The 20,628-nt window shown below is 47.3% G+C and overlaps 1 protein-coding gene across 1 annotated transcript in view; it reads right to left on the bottom strand.

Moving 5' to 3' along the window:
- SPON1 (spondin 1) overlaps positions 1 to 20,628 on the bottom strand; it is a 284,780-nt gene that overhangs the window by 249,380 nt on the left and 14,772 nt on the right. Inside the window, exon 2 of the mRNA XM_084772987.1 lies at positions 10,525 to 10,631. Coding sequence (XP_084629113.1) covers positions 10,525 to 10,631 — 107 coding nt within the window. The remainder of the gene's footprint in view (positions 1 to 10,524; positions 10,632 to 20,628) is intronic.

Raw genomic sequence — 20,628 nt, 5'->3', positions numbered from 1 at the left:
GCCACCTGTTGGGAGGTGGTGCTGGATTGTATCATAAAGTAAGGAGCAGTCCAGTAAGCAGTGTTCCACCGTGGCTCCTGCTCCAGTTCCTGCCTCCAGGTTCCTGCTCTGTTTGAGTTCCTGCCTTGTCTTCCTTCAGTGATATACTGTGGTCAGGACACACAAGCCAAATAAGCTTTTTCTTCCCCATGTTGCCTGTTTATCATAGCAATAGAAAAGCAAACTAAGATGCTGTGTGTGTGTGTGTGTGTGTGTGTGTGTGTGTGTGTGTGTGTGTTCATATCAATATATATGACATAATTCTGGGAAGGAAATGGGAGAAAAGTAAGTACCAGAATCTCCTTTTACCATCGAATTGTACTCATCTCATTGTTTAAAGAGTTCCTCTTTATGTAACTTCAAAAAGGCACACCAAATAAACTGAGAGCTGTTTACTTAGGGCCTATTGGGTGTCAAGCACTGCTATAGGAACCAAAAAGATACACTGCTGTCTATACGGTGTCTACACCCCAGTGAAGGTCACCCTGCTGTGAGGAGACATTGTCAATGAGCAACATGTGTATGGAATGCTGAGGAATGCTAAGTCAAGTAAAGCAAAGATCCAGAAAATGAGATCAAGAGTGATGAGCTTAGTTGGTAGAGCGCTTGCCTAGCATGCACAAGGCCCTGGGTTTGATCCCCTGCACCACATAAGCCAGGTATAGTAACAAAGGCCTGTAATCCCTGTGCTTTGGAAGATCAATAATTCGAGGTCATCCTCTGCTACATGGTAGATTAAGGACAAGTTGGGCTACACGGGATCCTGTCTGGAATAAAACAAGTGATTGGGGCATTTTTTCACAAATGGATTTTTGACAGGTGACACCGGGGCAAAGGCCTGCAGAACTGAGGGAGCTAGGACTGTGGGTGCTGAGAACATCCCAGGTAGAGAGGAGGGAGGCCAGCTATGAGGCAGGTGTCAGCGGCTGAGGATATAGGTGCAGTTGCTCTTAAAACCAGTGATCAGCTACCTTGGAACAGAAAGTACCAAATCTAGAAAAATCTATAAATGCTGGACTGTGTTGAGTAATTAGTTCATCTGGGCAAAGCAAGGGCCTTCAGCTTCATTGTAGGCAGTAGATTGTGTAAGAATGGGGCTTTTCAGATCAGCTGCCGTAAGTACGTGGGAGAAGATACATGGGGACTTTTCACAGTTACCATACCAGGGCCTTAAACATGGATGCCTGTGGGACCTGAGGGACAGCCAGGGGTCAGTGAGACACTCAAGTATCAAGGAATATGAACCAAAACAAAGAAACCTGATAAAGGTTCTGCAAACTCTGTGTGGAAGCTGTGTGTCAGATTCCTACCTGTTCAGGTGCAATGAACAGCAAGGATACTGGTGAAACATAGTCAGGACCCGAAAACTGGAGTCCAGAAACTTCGACCCTACCCAGTGAGTAAAATATTTAAATGTGCTGTCTCCAAGGGCAGGGACATTACTCTGCTGCACTCAGGGCTACCTCCTCAGAGCCCAACACATTTGTTTTTCACAAATAAATGAAAAGCTTTTCTTTATATGAATATATGACATTAAATAATTATAATATTTAAACGCAACCAAAATATCCTAGAGTAGATGACTGGGTTTGGTGAATAATGAAGCACTCACTCTGAATTAAACTCTTAAAAAGCAAACAACCAAACATGGCTTCGGGTGTCTGCAAAACTAAAATTAAGACCTACATCATCAAATGTTAGATGTTGAATAAAGTGGTTTTTGTTATACAGTGCTCACTCAAGCTGCTGATGCTCTGCCTCTGAGCTAGGCCCTCTGCTCAACTTGCTGCCCTTTCAGAAATGACTTAATAGGGGCTGGAGAGATGGCTCAGTGGTTAAGAGCACTGCCTGTTCTTCCAAAGGACCCGGGTTCAATTCCCAGCACCCACATGGCAGCTCACAACTGTCTGTAACTCCAAGAGCTGATGCTTTCACATCAATGCACATAGATTAAAACTAAATAAAATATTTAAAAAAAAGAAATGACTTAATAGATATACAATGAAAAATCCTTGTGGCCATAAACGTTATATAGTACCACACAATTTTATCACAAACTTGAAAACGACTTCCAAACCTTTAGAAATAGATGTGGAAGCAAGGCTGTTTCCCATGCAGGAAAGTATGAGGCCACCTTATGCCAAAGAATATGTGTGTAGGCCCAGACATTCCAGCAAAAATAATCTATCAGTTTGGAAAACACTTATCAACCAGCCGGTGTGCCAGACCTTGAGGAGACCCTGGGAACAGAGAGGTGGCCCCGGCCCAGGTCTGCCTCAGTACTGAGCCTTGAGAGTTTATACATCAGGACAACAGTGTGCAGAGGACTAAACTGAGCCATTGAGAGCCCAGATATGGGGCAAGAATAGAGACTCTCGGTGGGATCAAAAGAGACATGGGTGACAGGAAAGATCCAACTTTGAAGAAATGAGGCTTGTAACATGGCAGATGTGTAAAATCATAAAACTGATGTGGTCCTCGGAACAGCTGGCAAGGACTGAGGGAACCAAGCAGCTGATCTCTGCTTGTGTCTCCCTCCCACATTAGAGCTACAAGACAGAAATGGAGGAACGGACCCAGACCTGGGGCAGTTGAACCATTGCTCACTGCCATTTCCAGTTCCGGCCCGATCAGACTTCTCCTTTACCTAGCCTGGACCTGGGGATAAGAGGGAATCTAAGTTGGCTTCGTTCTGTGAGTAGAGGTTTGAATAAGAACGGCTCCCATAGGCTTGCATGCTTAGCACCCCCGCCCACCCCCATAGGAGGAACTACTTAGGAGGGATTAGGAGGTCTGGCCTTATTGGGAGAAGTTTGTCACTGAGGGTTGGCTTTGGGGTTTCAAAAGTCCACACCAACCCCAGTTAACACTCTCTCTCTCTCTCTCTCTCTCTCTCTCTCTCTCTCTCTCTGAATCTCTCTCTTTGTGTCTCTGTCTCTGTCTGTCTGTCTGTCTCTGTCTCTGTCTCTCTTTCTCTGAATCTCTCTCTTTCTGTGTCTCTGTCTCTGTTTCTCTCTCTCTCTCTCTCTCTCTCTCTCTCTCTCTGTTGTTGACTCAACATGTAAGCTCTCAGCTACTGCTCCAGTGCTCTGCCTGCCGGTCTGCTGCCATGCCCACAGCCCATGATGATCATGGACTCACCCTCTGAAACTGTAACCCCCCAATACATTCTTCTCTAAGTTTCTCGGTCACGGTGCCTTAACACAGCAATGGAAAGATGATTAACACTGTGTTCAACGCCATGGCCAAAAGCAGCTGAGGGAGGAAAGGGCTTTTCTAGCTTACGGCTTACACTCACCACAAGGGAAGTCAGGCAGGAACCTGGAGGCAGGAACTGAAACAGAGGCCGTGGGTGGGTGCTGCCTACTGGCTTGCTCTCCAGGTTTATTTTCCTATATAGCCCAGGACTGCCTGGCCAGGGGTAACACTGCCCATATTAGGCTGGGCACCATCATGAGGGAAGCATTTCCTTAATGGAGCTCTCCTTTCCCCCAGATGACCTTACTTTGTGTCAAGTTGACAAAAAGCTATATCCCACAGAATGCCTATCATATGGAAAGATACCCAAGAGAAGGTTAGTTCATGTTATGCGACAAATATTTGCTCAGCTCTTAAGGTGTATAAGACTTGAACTCAGCACCAGATGTGTTGTTCTGGAAAAACAAAACCAAAAAGGAACAGCTCCAATTCTCATGGAATTTCCAGTAGAGAGGGACAGAATTAAAGTACTTTAGGGAGCAAATAGGAAAGAGAGACCCATAACTCCAGTGTGGGCATGGAGACTTTTATCAAATCACAACTTGTCACTTCCAGTGGCACAGCTCTGAGGTTGTCGATAAAGATCAGCGACTGTGTCAGATGTGGTGGTGCACATCTGTAATCTCAGCCCTCTGGAAGTGTCTCTGTGACAGTTCTCTTAGCATCACAGCTCAGCACAAGCGGTTTCTGCTTCTTGAGTTCCCAACGGGAAGGGGTAGGCCTAGCAAAGCCACCAAAACCCTTTACTGTGACCTGTCCCAAATATCTAGGGAAGCATTAAAATGTCATGAGTCTTCAGACAGAGCGCGGGAAGGGCCTCACATGCACCCTCCCGTTTCTCCTCCTGGCCAGCTACAGAAGTTTGTTCACCTTAAGAGACAGCTCAAAAGTCATCATCTTCCTATGATTTTTTTTCCTGTCCTTCAACTTTCTATAAATGACTGTTTTCTTTTTAAATATTTTCTACATATAAGTATCACCCCGTGTGTGCATGCTTCTACATGTATCAACCTGTGCCTGCGTGTTTGTGTGTGCATGTGCAAATATGTCTTCACCCAAAATAGAGCATCAGGTGCTATAGTTACAAGCAGTTGTGAGCCTCCTGACATGGGTGCTGGGAACCAAACTCAGATTCTCTACAAGTGCAGTAATAGCCCTAATCCATGCCTCATATTGTAAACCTGGTCGGAAATCCATGGAATGAGAGGTCGCAAGCCCTGGGGAAAAGTTAATGTTATTGCTCAGCTACATTGACATGAAATCAAGCTGTCTCCTAAGCGTTTATGTTGATGCCCATAGGCAAATGCTACTCACAGCCCTAATCAGTGACACCTCTTTCCAGCTTACAGCCATGAATGCAGATTCTCACGTCTGCTCAAGATGCCGAGGATAAGTGTTGATCGCATGCTCAGCCCTAAACATGACAGTTATCCCACCCCCTCAAGGCTCGGGGAACACTGCCGAGCACGACAGAGCAGGATCCGGAGACAGGGAGGAGGGTGCTGAGATGCTGTTCACAGGCCAATACGCAGCCATTGCAAGCACAGACTCACAGCAACTGAGGGCGCCTGCCCCGGTCTGCACAAAAATGGGCCAGTAAAGGGCGAGGAAAGAGGAAAGACTCGGGGGGCCTGCCCTTCTCTGCCTAACTGCTCGGGACTGATGGAGCCAAGGAGAACACGAGCCATTGTCTTCAGTTGTGAGCTCAAGCTTGCTTCTCATCAGGCTACCAAAAACACTTCTAAACTAACGGTTACACAGAGTTTGCTGGTTGAGCTAAATGGATTGCACAAACGTGTGCATGCGTGTGTGTGCACACGAGTGCACACGCACACACACACACAAACGCATACGTGCCGTGGACCTTGGAAAGAGAATAGAAGGGATCAAGTGGGAATGATAGTGATAGGAGGTAAATAAAAGTGTGTGTGTGTGTGTGTGTGTGTGTGTGTGTGTGTGCGTGTGTGTGCGTGTGTGTGTGTGCGTGTGCATGTGTGTGCGTGTGTGTGTGCGTGTGTGCGTGTGCGTGTGCGTGTGTGTGTGTGTGTCCCACTGAGTCACTTGCTCCTGTAGCCATGAACTACCAATGTCTTCTTGGGGAAGGACAGGACTTCCCAAGCTTCTCCCCATCCATGATGGAATGTATCGGCAGGCGCAATCCTGAGCAGTTCGTGTGCGAGCAGCCACAGCTGCTGTGAGTTCACAGTGCAACCACACAGTCCTGACTGGGAGACGGCATTTGACACCACCCTTCCCATCAGGCTTGAAAGTTAATATGATGAGAAGAAAGCAGCCTGTGCACACAAGGGCAGTTCCTGAGAACAAATATGCAGTGGTGTTTCAGCTTTAGAAAAGTGTGTCAAAACTTATTTTGGAGCTGGGCTCGGTGGCACACACCTGTCATCCCAGCTCTCAGGAAGGCAGAGGCAGGCAGATCTCTGTGAGTTCAAGGCCAGCCTGGTCTCCAAGCAAATCCAGGACAGCCAAGGCTACACAGAGAAACCCTGTCTTGAAAAACCAAACCAAATCAAACCAAAACCAAAACCAAAACAAAACCCGAAACAAACAAACAAACAACCCAAAAACTTCTTTTGGGGTTATAAGATGTCTCAGAACTTTTATTGGTAGTGATGGGATCGTGGAGGGGCTTTAAGACTACAGAAGAATTAAAGACTCTTGCTTGTAGGACTTGGGGCTCATCTCAGGCAAATGTTCATGAGACTATCTGTTGACAGCTGAGTCCACTAGGAAGCAGGGGTGTAATAGACTCGCATAGTGACCTTCAATGCAAAGAGTGTGCTGTCAGTAAACATGTCAGTAAACATGTGAGTGTCCAAGCCCGTGCTGGGCAGAGCTGCTGAGGGCGGAGGATACAGCAAGAAAGGAGATAAATAAAACCCCATCTTGTGGGAGGCCCAGCGGGAGGGGCAGATAATGCACACATCTGCAAGTGAAACAGACAAGAGAGTGTGTTGTTGGCCATAAACACAAAGGGTAGGTGCAGGAGAAGAGCAAAGCATCCAGCTCAGGGTCAAGGTGGCAGGGCAGCGTTGGTTTGAATGGGGTTTTCAGGACTCGGCTCCTTTGGAAAAGAAAATCTGGGACTGAGACCTGCTGGAGGCCAGAGAAGGGGCTGGACTGTGTCCTGGGCCTAAGACCAGGGAGCAGTTTGTTTTTAGTAAGCTGAATTGTGGAGACTGGCGAGTTACTTTTGTACAGACAGTACGGTCTCTGAACTCCTTGTCACTTGCAATTAACCATGAGTACACCCAGCTAACTCAAAAAAATTTTTTTTAAAGTCCAGTGTCTCTCCCGCTCTGGCAGTTGGAAACTCTCATGTGCCAATGCCGCCACCCTGGAAGCCACTGCTGGACCAGAAGGGGGACCCCACCCCTTCTCCAAGACATCTGCAGGAGCCAGTGGAGTGTAACCCTTACTGTTCCCTTTCCTTCCCACTAAGCCCAACGCAGCTCCATTGCTTTCATGGTTTTTACACATGGTGGGTGAGTCTGTGTTTTCCCCTAAGTCCTCGGGCAGTTAGAAGCATAACAACCCATCTGAGACCCCTTTAGAACCAGGAAGACGCATTCAGCAAGATGGCTCAGAACAGTGCTTGCTGCCAAGCCTGGTGACCTGAGTTCAATACCCAGCCCCACCGTGGAAGAAGAGACCTAAGTCCTGGAAGTTGTTCTCTGCCCTCCACGTGTGCACAGGGGTGTGTATACACTACCCCACCCCCTCCACACACGTATAAGTAAGTATTTTTAAAAAGTTTAAAAGACCTAACTATGTGACTATTACCTATATTTACACAAACATTTTCTCTTCTGTGCCTGAGTGTTTTCTCTGCATGTGGACCACATGTGTGCCTGGTGTACCCAGAAGTCATTGGATTCCCTGGGACTGGAGTTATCGACGGTTTTGAACGGCCATGTGGGTGCTATGAACAAACCTGGGCCCTCTGCAAGAATATCAAATGCTCTTAACTGCTGAGCCATCTCTCCAGCCTTAGTTTACCAAATATTTGCTGGTATTAAGTCCTCGGAATTTTTTAGGGAGGGAAAGTGTTAGATGAAAATGTGCCAGACATGGTGGCGCACGCCTATAATCCCAGCACTCAGGAGGCAGAGGCAGGTGGATCGCTGTAAGGTCGAGGCCAGCCTGGTCTATAAAGTGGGTCCAGGACAGCCAAGGCTACACAGAGAAACCCTGTCTCGAAAAACCTAAAAAAAAAAAAAAAAAAAAAAAAAAAAAAAAAAAAAAGAAAGAAAAGAAAAGAAAATGTGTATCTAGCTACTTTCAAAATGTCATTTTCAAAAACGGCAGTGGTGTTGATAATCTGTTTGTTCCTGTCTTAGTGGGTGGCTTGGCGTTGTTCTACCTGTCAGCTGCAGATGCTGACTTAACTGGACGATGGCAAGGAGGGTACAGCAAACTCCATTGGGTTAGAACAACTGTTTGTCTTACCACTGCGCCCAGTGCTGAACTTGATCAGTCCACGGCACAGAAAGCACCAATAAGTGATGCTGAATGAATGAATGAACAAATGAATGAGTCACGGAAACCTGCAAGCTGTCAAATGTTCCTGCTACAGTGGGAAGGGGCAGGAGAGGAAAGCTGTGCACTTGGTCTATGATCCCCACTACTAGCCTCGGAAACCAGGAGAACCAAGTGGGGCGTGCCTTTTAATCATTCAAAGGTAAGGCAAGGGTAAAGATGTTCATTCTGAGAAGAAAAAAAAATACTGTTCCAGCGTATGGAGCTTTGATGTGTTGGCTGCTTTGATTTAATCCCTTGGAGGTTCAGTTTCATCCTGTGAGAAGTGGGGATACCGACCCTGACTGCAGAAGACTGCCACAAGAATTAAATAGACTCAGACGACATCAGGGCTCCTGCACACACACACACACACACACACACACACACACACACACACACACACACTGCGGTCATAAAAACAAAACCAAGCAAACAAACAAACACTCACATGAAGTGGGTCCTCCTTTTCACACTGAACAAGCATACAGCAATGGCCACACCTTTACGGGAGCACGGAGCCAGGACTGGATTTGAATCCCAGGTTTATCAGAGCCCGGTGGCTTTAGGGAACTTACTGACTTTCTCTGAGCCCCCCACGTGCCTTTACTGTGTAAAGGGAGCAACAGTGCTTACCTCATTGCACTGCAGTTCTGAGGATTAAGTATACTACTGAGTGGAACCCCCAAAGTATCTGACTCCCGAGCACTAAGTCCTATTAGCTGCAGTGATCGTCACGGGTGCTTTGTGAGACAGTGAGGTTATAGATAGCAATAGATGGACGTGTCCCTGATGTGAGGGAGGGAGGGGGCACGGGTTCCTCAATGTCTCACGACACCCCGGGTTCTCAAACCACAGGGCCTCAGGCTTTTACCAGCTTGTTAAGATACAGGAGCAGACCCTGCTCTGACTGAGGTTTGACTCATCTGGCCTCAGTGGGCTAAGATTTTGCATCGACAAGTTCCCATGTACAGCTGATGATGCGAATAACACCACCATGGCCAGGCAACCAAAAAAAAAAAAAAAAAAAGGACATCAGAAGCTCAGAGAAAGCAATGACAAATAATCAGGAAGTCTTACAAAGCTCAAAAGAGTCCCAAGCTAATGTAAGACAAGCTAAGAAGGCAGAACTCACTCCACACAGAGCCCAGCAGACAGCAAGCACGCGGCAAGCATGCGCTGTTCGTGGTGTTATTATTGGGTCACCATTTATGTATGTCTGCCAAGAGTTGCTTTCCATGACAGGTCATCTAAATGGGCACAGAGCCAACAATTTCCCTAAACCGGAAGCCTTGACTCCCATATAGAGAAGAGAGAGTTCTAGCTGAGCACGGTGGTGACCGCTGCATCTCCAACACTCAGAGGACCGGCACAAGAGAGTCTCCATGATTCTGATGCCAGCTTGGGCTACACAGTGAGTACCAAGGCTTCCAGTACTATCTGGCAAGACTGTGGCTCCCCCTGCCCGCCTCCTCCAAAAAACAAATCCAAAAGAAGGAGACAGCAAGATGAGTTTCAGGGTAGGGACACTTGCTACCAAACCTGAAGACTTGTCATTTCCCAGCACCCACATGGCAGAAGGAGAGAACCAACTCCTGAGAGGTGTCCTCTGACCTCCACATGCATGCCATGGCTCATACACATATGTACATGCACACACAAATGAATAGATGTTTTTAAAACTTAAAATTTTCAAGTCACCAGATTCAACCTGTGATTACAAACTGGCCCCAAGTGATTAAAAGACACTGATGAGCGATATATTTGGGGCAGGGTTTTCTAAGGAACTCACATGTTACCCCAGAGTCCCCAGCAGCTGGCTCTGAGTGTGAGCATTCTCTTGGTTTTTCTTTTTCTCTTCTGGGTTTTCAAACTCCAGACAGAAATTAATCCCAGAACAAAGGGAAATGGACACCAGGAATGACCAGGGTAGGATTGGCTGGGCCTCCACCTAGGATCACCCCGGTGCTCTGACACCGTGTTCCTGCCGCTCTCCTGGGAAGAATATTCCACAGTGAAATATGACTTATTGTCAGGGCCTCGCCTCTGAGCTTCCCTTTCTTCTCCTGACCCACTTTCGTCTTGCTGTGGCCTTTGGCACAGTCATGCGCAGTGCCGCCCTGGCCCCCTCGCTGAGCAGTTCTTCCGGGACAGACAGTCAGAGACCACAACCTCCTAAACTCGCCTGTTCATTCAGCCAAGCAAAGTGTGCTTAATTCTTTTTTCATCTTTCCTCATAAAGTCAGTCTCCACATTCCCCTGATATCCTTCTCCAGAGCTTTGAGCTCCCTCCCGCCTGGGCTTCTGAGCTCTTGTCCCAGACAATCACAAGATGCCTACCGCAGGGGAAACAGCAAAGCTGCGCCAGTTTCTGAGCACTCTCCCCACGTTGCACTGCCTGCTGCCAAGGGTACCCAGAGCCCAGCAGTGGGAGCTGTCAGCGTTAAAAAAAAAATCCCTGCCGGGTGACCAAGCCTGCTCAGGCAGGCCTGGCAGCCTTTGCCACCAACCTGTGGGGCCCTTCTAATGAAGCTGGCCCACTTGGCCTACCATCAAGGAAGCACATGAAAAGCCACACAAGATGCTTTAATCTCGTCTCTAACATAGGTCAGACTCATTTGCTCTCTACCTGCCAGGCAGGGAGGGGCACGGGAACAGCCTGTGGCTGTGGTGGTGGGGGGGGTGTCTTACCTGGAAGGTGCCCGCGTGGTCTTCTTCCTTGTCACCCTCTCGGTTCTCTTTGAGGGCAATTAAGGTGAAGCCTCGGAAGTAGGAGGGCGGGGCCGCTGAAAGTGTCACTGTGAGAAGGCAAGAAAGCCATGGTCAACACCAGCAAACGACTGTATACCATTCGACATGTAGGACCAGGCCTGAGTGCTCCGTCAGCACTGCATCTCTGTGGAGTCAGGGGCAGAGGACGATGGGAAAGTTTCCTTCTCTCCCCTCAGTGCTCCTTCCGTTTTCAGGGCTTGCTAAATAACAGATCTGAAGTCTGAGTCAAAAATGCTTTTTATGTTTATTTCTTCACTTATTTCTTTCTTAATTTTTTTTTTAAGGCAGAGCCTCGTTGTACAGTCTGGGCTGGTCTCAAATTCACCATCCTCCAACCAGGACCTCCCGAGCATCATTAAGACTTCCTTAACCACTCAGACAGAGAAAAGGTGAGGGTCTGTCTTAATCACCTCAGTTGGGTGACGGCCCTGGTCAGAGACTCCCATCTTAACAATTAACTTAACCCTGGCGCACTTCTGTTAGGGTGACTCAAGAGGAATCCCGGTTCCTTTAGGATGTCCCAGGTGACACTAAGTGCTCTCTGTTCTCCAAACACCTTCTCACCTCCCAGGAACTCAGATGTTCCACCCCTCCCACTGCTTGGCCCTGGTGCTTGCCTAAGCTCCGCCCCAGCATATGACTGCTTCCCAGTCTGTCTCCCACAGGCTTCCCCACAGCCTTCCTCTCTCCCTCTTCTTCCTCTGCCTGCCAAATCAGGGGGCCCAGCAAAAGCTCACTCAGGAGAGAGGCTGGGTTTTCACTCAATGTCTTAGACAGGTTCAAGTTTCTTCAGATGGATATATGTATATGTACATGTATATGTGTATATATAACACAGGATATATATTAGAACTTCCAGGGAGCTTCCAGCCCAGGCTTCCAATGTCACAGATCAGGAACCAAGACAGAGATGTCAACAGACATCTTCAAGGTCACTGAATTAGGGGGTCTCTTCCCCAGCTTACCACTCGACCCATGGATCCATGCCCCGCATGTATTCATCAAGCTATGGCTCTTTCTCAAATACTGATTGATTTTTTTTAAATCAGTGGATTTAGCTGACATCACAGGCATGACTCTGCTAACCCACTCCTGTTTGAGGAGCAGCATGCGGGCCTCTTAACTCCCCCAAATGGGCTCGGTAAGACAATTCACTACTCTAAAATTGAGAACAGAAACCCACTATGTCAGATAACAGAGCAATGGTTCGTGAGGCACTGAGACACAAATTTCACACAGAAGAACTGCTAAGGCATACAAAGTACAAATGCTGGAGCTGGAGGGATGACTCCACAGTCAAGAGCAGAGACTGCTCTTCCAGAGGGTCTGGCACCCACATGGCCTCTCACAACAACCTGTAACTACAGTTCCAGGGGACTGATACCCTCTTCTGGCCTCCATGAGCACCAGACATACATGGTACACAAACAGATATACAGGCAACACATGCACACATACGAGTAAAATTAAATTTAAAAAAATTCTAAATATTATGCTATGATTGGTTGGTTCCTCTCAAAAGTGAAGACATGTCTTTCCCGGCTACATCCGTCTATTTTTTTTTTTTAATCCAATAGAAAGCAGAAAAGAAAGAATGAAGGAAAAGTACAGTGGGGTTAAAAAAAAGGGTGGGGCTCAAAAGAGTCAAAGAGCTGGGATCTCTGAGGGAAAGAATGGAGACCCTCAGTCCTCCTAGGGCTGAGGAAGAGCAGAAGGGGACAGAGGAGGTGCCAGCAAGGATGCACCCCCAGGACTTCCTCAAAGTCCTTTGTACCATTTTAATATGACCCTGGGACTGGCGCTCCAGTGCCCAAGCACCTGTGACTCCATTCTAAAGGACTGTCCACAAGTCACCAGAGCCCCGGAGAGAAGCCCCAGCCCTTTTCCGTTGGGAACAGACACCTCCGAGGGGGTCATCGGGTGCCAAGCTGACCATGGAATCGGACAGGCCCCCCCCCCAGGGACTTTGCCTGAGACCACAGGCGTGCCTGTGTCCTTGCTGGCACATATGTCTCCCCTGGTGGGCATTTCCTTCCTAAGTCACCTGCATCCAGGCCCACGTTGAAAGCTATGGGTTGTGGGTTAAATGTCCTACCAAAAAAATTATGTTGAATTGTGACCTCAGACGCCCAAGAATGTGATCTTATTTGAATCGGGATGTTTTTTGGAGAGGGAATGGGGTCATTACGTCCAGTATGACTAGTGTTCTTGTTAGAAGCCATGTGAAACATGCAGGAGACACGTGGCGTGTGACTACAGAGGTACGGGGGGAAATGAAACACCTTGGAGCAGGGGACGGCAAGGATGTCTGGCAGCCTCCTGGTTGGCTGGAGCAAGCTGACTTCCTTGGAGCCATCCTGAGGAGCACATCTGCTGACACGTTGGTTTCAGGTCCTTAGATGTCCGAATTGTGAGAGAATAAGCTAGGAACCAAAGCCCTGGGGTGTGAACACAGGCAGCTGCGGGGAACCCAGCCTGTGACAGACAAGTGACTGCTGCTTCGAAGCCACTGTCCTCAGCATCAGCGAAACTCCACAGGCTACAGGCTAGAAGCACTTCAGACTCTGCCTCAGCAGCCGTGTCAATCACAGCCCCACAGCCCACCTCACCGCACTTGGCTCTGGGATTCACCCACTGGCAGTTTCTGAAGGGCTCTGACAGTCTACGCTACAGAACTTTTTCTCGTGTTCCTCATATACCCATGAAATTCAAATTCCTTCATTCCTTGAAAAACTTCAGAAATCAGGTAAATTTTCACCTTTTCTATGACACTTTCTCTGACTTCACCCTAAAGACTTGAGCCCTCTTAAGATTAAAAAACACTAACGGGTCTCCCCATGTGGGGATGCTGCCCCTGGGTATCTGGCTGGACCAGGTTCTCACAGACCTCAGGGATTGGGCCTCCACTAGGCTCTGCTCCTGACACCTGAGGAAACTGATGAGAGCAGCAGGGGTAAAGAGCAGAGGAGGATCTGGGAGACCACTTCCTTTCCCAGCCTGGGGCAGCTCATGCTAAACAGGGCATTACCAGAGCCACGTGTGTCAACCCAGCTCCCGGCAGAACATGACACAGATGTGACATCCGAAGCTGTGAGTGTAACTCTAGCAGCCCCGGCTGGGGCAGAGGGCAGATGCTGAACTCTGTCTGGCATGGGCCCCAGGAGACCGAGGTAGCCTTGGCTAAAGAGGAAGGCAGATGCTGAACTCTGTCTGGCATGGGCCCCAGGAGACTGAGGTAGCCTTGGCTAAAGAGGAAGGCAGATGCTGAACTCTGTCTGGCATGGGCCCCAGGAGACTGAGGTAGCCTTGGCTAAAGAGGAAGGCAGATGCTGAACTCTGTCTGGCATGGGCCCCAGGAAGCTGAGGTAGCCTTGGCTAAAGAGGAAGGCAGATGCTGAACTCTGCTGGCATGGGCCCCAGGAAGCTGAGGTAGCCTTGGCTAAAGTGGTGGCTCTCGTACAAGAAGAGATATACTGGGTTGTTGTTTTTTTTTTTTTTAAATAAAGCCAAGAAATAAAATACAAAAGAAAAAGAAAAAATGAAAATTACTTTCTATATTAATTTCAGTCTGTTTCTGTGACAAACACATAACCAAAAGCAACTTAGGGAGGGAAGGGTTTATTTGATTTACAGCTCTAGGTCACAGCCCATCACTGAGGTAACTCAAGGCAGGACTCCAAAGGTAGGCCTGCTTGCTATTTCAGGCACAGTCACCTCTGATCAGCGAACTCACTCTTGGCCAAGGAAATACAACAGGAACCATTGGAGGGCTGCTGCTGGCTGGCTGGCTCACAGGCACATGCTCAGGTAGCTTTCTTATACAACCCATGACCACCTGCCTAGGGGCGGTGCTGCCCACAGTGGGCTGGAACTCCCTGTATCAATTAATAATTAAAACGACACCCCACAGACCAATCTGACCTCGGCAATTTCTCAGTGGAGGCTTCCCGCTCACATGGCTCTAGGCTGTGTTAACAATTAAAGCTAACTAGGAAGCATCCTTCAGGAAACATTTTTTTTTTGCCAATGAAAAAGAGGCTAGTAAATAAAAAAATATTTTTGAATGCATGTAACATGTATATTCACATATTCAGAAACATGCACCTATATAAAGAGAATAGGATTCAAAAAGTTAAAAATATAAATAGTCTTACAGGTTCTAAACTAACTGACCCAAATAACCTGGAAGTTATTGCACTGACTCCTGGCATTATATGAAGATGACCTGATTTAACCCCTTCCATTCTGTGACTAGACTTCTGATATCCAGAGCACAGAGATTTATTCAAGCTCACACCATGCAAGGTGTCATCTGGAGTCCAGGAGCTTTGCCCCTAGTCAAGGGCATGTCTCCTGACTGCAATCCACAATGATGATGTTTGGACAATGTTCCTGGAAATCTGGGGCTGCCTTCTGGACCAGTTCACATGGGACAAAATGAGGTCTCTGCCACTGTTTTGTATAGATTTGCCTCATATTTCCAGATAATTGTCTAAAGGCAATAAATGTTTTTCATACCTCTTTCTCCCGTGTGTGTGTGTGTGTGTGTGTGTGTGTGTGTGTGTGTGTGTATGACACATGAGCAGGGATAACAGGACAGAAATTGCTGTCAGTGGGTGTTGGGGATCCAAACCCACCGAGCCATCTCCCCAGCCCTACTTTTTAATCACTTAAAGACAATATTGAACATTTGTGGAGTAGTAAATAAAAATAATCAAGATTGGAACTTAATGACTTTTAAGAAGTTACTGGATTTTCTTCTCCTCTACTAATTTGAAATTATGAGACCTTGGGGCTTAAGAAATGGCTCAGTGGTTGAGAGCACTTGCTGTTCTTGCAGAGAACCCAAGTTCAGTGTCCAGGACCCCTGACAGGTGGCTCCAGTTCCAGGAGGAGTCCAGCATCTGCTTCCGGCATGCTGTGCACAAATGTTAATGTAGGTGTACACACACACACACACACACACACACACACACACACACACACACACGTGTACACGAAAGCACATACACACATACACACATGAAATAAATTAAAAATTTTAAAAAGGAAAAAGGAATCATGAGAATCTTTTTGTTGTTGTTGTTTGAGACAGGGTCTCCCTGTGTAGCCTTGGCTGTCCTGGACTCGCTTTGTAGATGAGGCTGGCCTTGAACTAACAGAGATCCACTTGCCTCTGCCTCCCAAGTGCTGGGATTAAAGGTATGAGCCACCACGTTGGCTTGAGAATCTTTTTGTTTTTTTAAATCCCTAAGATGATGGAGACAATCTGGAAGCTATTTTCCCTTCAAAAAAAGCCCATCAGAAGTCACATCATATTAAAGCTGAAAAGGCATATTTTACACAAAAATACCTACATAATTAGCATAATATGTGTGCTCACTCCCAAGTGTCAGAATGCAATATAAGTGAATGAGTACATGTGAGGTCTTTAAGACCATAACTTGGCATATAGTAGACCGACGGTGAGTGGTGATGCTGAGGGCTGGAGAGACGGCTCAGCAGGGCCTGATAACCCAAGTTTGACCCCCAGAACCCAGGTAAAGGTAGAAGGCAAGGACTGGCACTGCAAAGCTGTCCTCTGGTCCCTGCATGCATGCCACGCCAGGCTCACACCCATACGTAAACATCATAAACACAAAACCAGTAATAAATAATAAAATAAAAAATTTTAAAACAAAGAATTCCTTTAGTAGTAGTAGTTACTATTCTTAGTAATAAGATTATCACATTGCGGTGAGCCTTGTGTTTTGTGCTCGTCTTCAGGCTTGAAAGCCCTTCAAGGGCTACGGCCTTCAAGGGCTCAGTGATATGCAATAGAGCGTACAGAATAATGCTCAAAGTCGGCTTGCAGAAAGAATCTATACAAACTCAATGTGTAGATTTGGTGCGACCTAAATGACTGTCCCAGCGTATTTTGTGTGATGTCGACAGCCTGCTTCTAAAAGTCACATGGAAATGCAAAACGCTAGGAATGGTCAAGATGACCTTGAGAAAGGAGGACAAAGTCGTGGGGGCGGGGCTTATTATTTGTCATGACATACAGAGTCATGGAAATCAAGCCCCTATACTACAACAGGGAAAGAAGAGCAAGCCAACTAAACAGTGGAGGGCTCCAGACAGTTCTAGAAAGTGGTGAAGACTACAAATGATAAAGAATTCGCAGCAGTATAGGGAACCGACGGTTCAAGGACAGCCGCAGGTAGTCCTCACCACATTGTGCACAAAATAAAACTGCACAGGCTGTCATGTTACATGTGAAAGCAAATGATAACATTTTCAGAGGTGGTATAACCCAGTATGTCGATGACCTTGGAGCAGAAAGAATTTGAAGAGGACATAATAGGGCACTGGTCATAGTCCTAAGATGTATAAATGGGGTGCTGCCTAACTTTTCTCGTCAAAAGACACTACAAAAGGGGGAAACACAAGTCATGGTGTAAAAGATGTTTGTAATCCTACAGGCAGTATTTAACTATCGTCCAACATACACAGAGCCTCGCTGGCCAAGAAGAAAGACAACCCAACCAAGAAGATGACCTGCACATGAGTGAGCTCACACTTGGTGAACGCGCCCTGTGCCCTGCTGGCCAAAAACCTGTGGAAAATCATCAACCTCATCAGCCAACAGGGAAATTCAAATTAAAATCACAATAAAACATTACTGCACAGCTACCAGACTGACTAAATATTTAGAATTAGTGCCAAATGCTGCTAACTGGAACTTTCACACACTGTTGATGAAAGTGAAAATTAGCACATTTGCTGGAAAATTCTTTAGCGCTTTGTTGAAGCTTGAACATACACAGTCCCCCAACTACACAACTACACAACTACACAACTCCGAAACACATGCTTATGTGCACTGAGAAGAGTGCTTGGAGTGATGCCACATGGAATAGCATGTGCCTAGAAATATCACTGAGCTGGCATAGGTAAGTGCTGACATAGTCACGTAAGCAAATGTCTAATGAAAGTGAACAAGTTGTACTGCACATCATGTGGATAAATCACAAAGATAATCTCAAATTAGGAGGTAAAAAGAACACAAAGGAATACAAAGGGCAGGTCTGGGAGATGGTTCAGTCAGCAGGATGCTTGCCAGGCGAGAATGAGGAGCCACATAAAAGCTGAGCACAGCAGTACACATCTGTAACCAGCACTGGGGTGCCGAGATAGGTGCATCCCTGATCTCATTAGCCAGACAATGAGTCCATGATTCAGTTAGGATCCTTGTCTCAAAAAATAAGGTGGAAAGCAAAAGAGGACATGGGATATCCTTCTCTGGCCTCAGTGCGCATGTGCACACGTCCACATGAATGAGACAGATACCACATGCCAACACATGCAGAGAGGGGAGAGGGAGAGACAGACAGACAGACAGGCAGACAGAGACAGAGAGAATAGAAATTGTATGGTGAATATTATTTAAAAGACTTCACCAGGCCACGGTGCTGCTACGTGGATGTTACTACAGCCCTGGTCATGCTTCAGTTCTTGGTGTGAATCCTGGCTACATGGGTCTCTTCACCACGTGATAATCATTAAGCTGCACGATGCGTGATTAAATTATTAAAAAAATTTTCCCTGATTGTAAATAGCCAACTTTCTATACACTTATTTGGTACACTTGACAAGCTAGCCATAAGCTCAGTTTCCCAGAGTGCTGTATTCCTGCAGGTTCTAGAAAGTTGAGGTCGTACCCTTGCTTGCCTATTAAATATATTACACAAGATGGAGGCTCTGGAGGATAAGCCGAACTCTGCATGGGGTTTCTGTCCATAACTGCCACTGGAAAGGATGTTATTACACAGTTTAATTTCAAGGAAGTCAGGCGCCCCATCCATCTGGTGGGCTTCATTAGACATTCGCTTCCTGAAAGAAAGGCGCGAGCGTACAGTATGTTCTGCATCCCAGTAACAACCAAAGATGACTGCCTAGCGATAAAATAATAGGATCTTCTCCCTAATGACTCCTCCCAAGTGCCTCCCAAGAGAGGCCATTAAGAGATCCAAAAACTTCGAGAAAAAAATGCTTACAAAGGACTCAAAATACAAAATGAGAGAGGGGGGGGTTATTTGGAGTCATCTCGTGAGCACGCACGGGGGAAGTGATAAAGGGCAAGGATTCAGGATTAGAACCCCAGAGTTCCCGTTGGTTAATTATGAGACTGCTGGGAAGTGATCTAACTGTCCTGTTTCCTCATTTTAAAAAAGGGAGTGGGTGAGTGACATTGCCTTGCAGGAATATAAAGATTAATTAAATTCACGCTGATTACAATGAGCAGCATCTGTAAATGGGGCAAGGATGGGATATTGAGAGTGACGGTGTGGGGGTGGGTGATGACGACACTGTGGATGGAGAAGGTGGGGATGACAGTGACGGTAAGGTCTTCAGCAGACTGACTAACCAACAGTGAGACCCCAGTTGGCACCAACCGAGATCTACTGGGAGGGGCCACAATAGGACAACAGTCTTTGGGAGTGGAGTTCCCAGGACCAAGTTGTAGAGAGACTTGGCACAGTCCTCATAACGTACTGAATCGTCCTGTGGTCCATCATCCTCACGTGTGCGGGTGAGCCTTCTCGCTCCTTCCACGGCTACACAACGTAACGCCTTCTTGTGCTCCATGAGTACCTCCAACTCGATCTTAATTAAATATATATTTGGGGAGTTACTGGTTAGGCATATGCCTTCCCTAACAGTCCAGAGGCTTCGGAAGACCATACCCCGAGCCTGCCTGAATTCTTAACACGTAGTGAATGCTTCTTGAATGACGGGGAGAGTGAAGGCTCATTTGTCCTCAGTGTGCACTTTGCTCATTTCTGCTCTGGTCCAAAGTTCTTATGGCTCATGCTGTATAGCACGCCAGCCTCCGCCATCGACCTTGCTTAGTTGTTGTTGTTCTGCAGTGCTGGGCATCCAACCCACGCTGGGTAAGGGACAGTTAGTAGACACACCCCCAGCCTCACCCTGTATTTTCTATGTACCTGCTCTGTACCGTCCCACTTCCGCATTCTTGAAGAAAAGAAGCCACAGCCTCTGTCATTGAGGAACACATAACCTAACAGCTGGGAGGGAAACGTATCAGCAGATAGTCTCTGTCACCTGCCACAGGTGTTATGGGGGTCTGAACCGTGGGCTCTGGGATCTCAGAGAAGGGAGCGTCAGAGTCTACCGCAAGTGAGTAAAGGACGCTTTAAGGGGGAGGGTGCATCTGAGCTGCATGGTCAGCGAGGAACAGGGCTTTGTCCAGTGGAGAGGAGGAACATCATCCGTGTAGTAAGGAAGGCATGTGGGCTAGCCTTGGCTCTAGAAACTGCTGGGCTGGCCTTGGTCTTTGGCCCAAGATGGAGTCACCTAACATACCAAGATAGAGAGCCACTGTGGGAGCCAGTCTGGGAAATGGAAACTGAACATTCTGCACTTCCCAGAAGTCGCCTGACCCTTTGTCACAGCGTGACCACAGCCTCCTGCTACCCCAATAAACAGACCCTCCCAGCACCCTGCAAAGCATTGCTAACTGCAGTCCCTTCTGCCTGTGACAGTTCCGTGCTCCTTAAGGCTCTCCCCCCACACCTCCACCCAACTTAAAGCGCCCTTTCAGCAGGCCTATATTTCTTCTCTTGGGGACAGCCTGGCAGTTCACACCCTCAATAAAGCTTTGTTTGTGGGTCTCAGTGTGGCTGGCTCTGGTGATCTGGTTCTCCCATTAACCCACACAGAAATCCAAACTAATTCTGTGTCTCCTAAGTTGCACGCTGGAAGGTAGTGTGTCCTCAGAGGCTAGAGGGATGACGAGCAGGATACAAATGGTTGGGGACCTTCTGGGCATTGCTAGGGAATCCGAACACCTCCTTGAAGATGTTGAGAAGCACTGGGGGATCTGAGGTGGGGATGTCCATTCAGAGCTACACTTCAGGAAGGCCGGGGATGTGGTTATTGGATTACACTCTTATTCTAAAAGAGCGGTCCTAAACCTGTGGGAACATGTTTTTCAATGGTCTTAGGAACCCTTAGCCA

This window comes from Acomys minous (genome assembly GCF_964271855.1).
Source record: "Acomys minous genome assembly, chromosome: 2".
Taxonomy (NCBI): Eukaryota; Metazoa; Chordata; class Mammalia; order Rodentia; family Muridae; genus Acomys; species Acomys minous.
The sequence above is the reverse complement of the archived record's forward strand: the minus strand, read 5'-3'. Positions and strand labels throughout refer to the sequence as shown.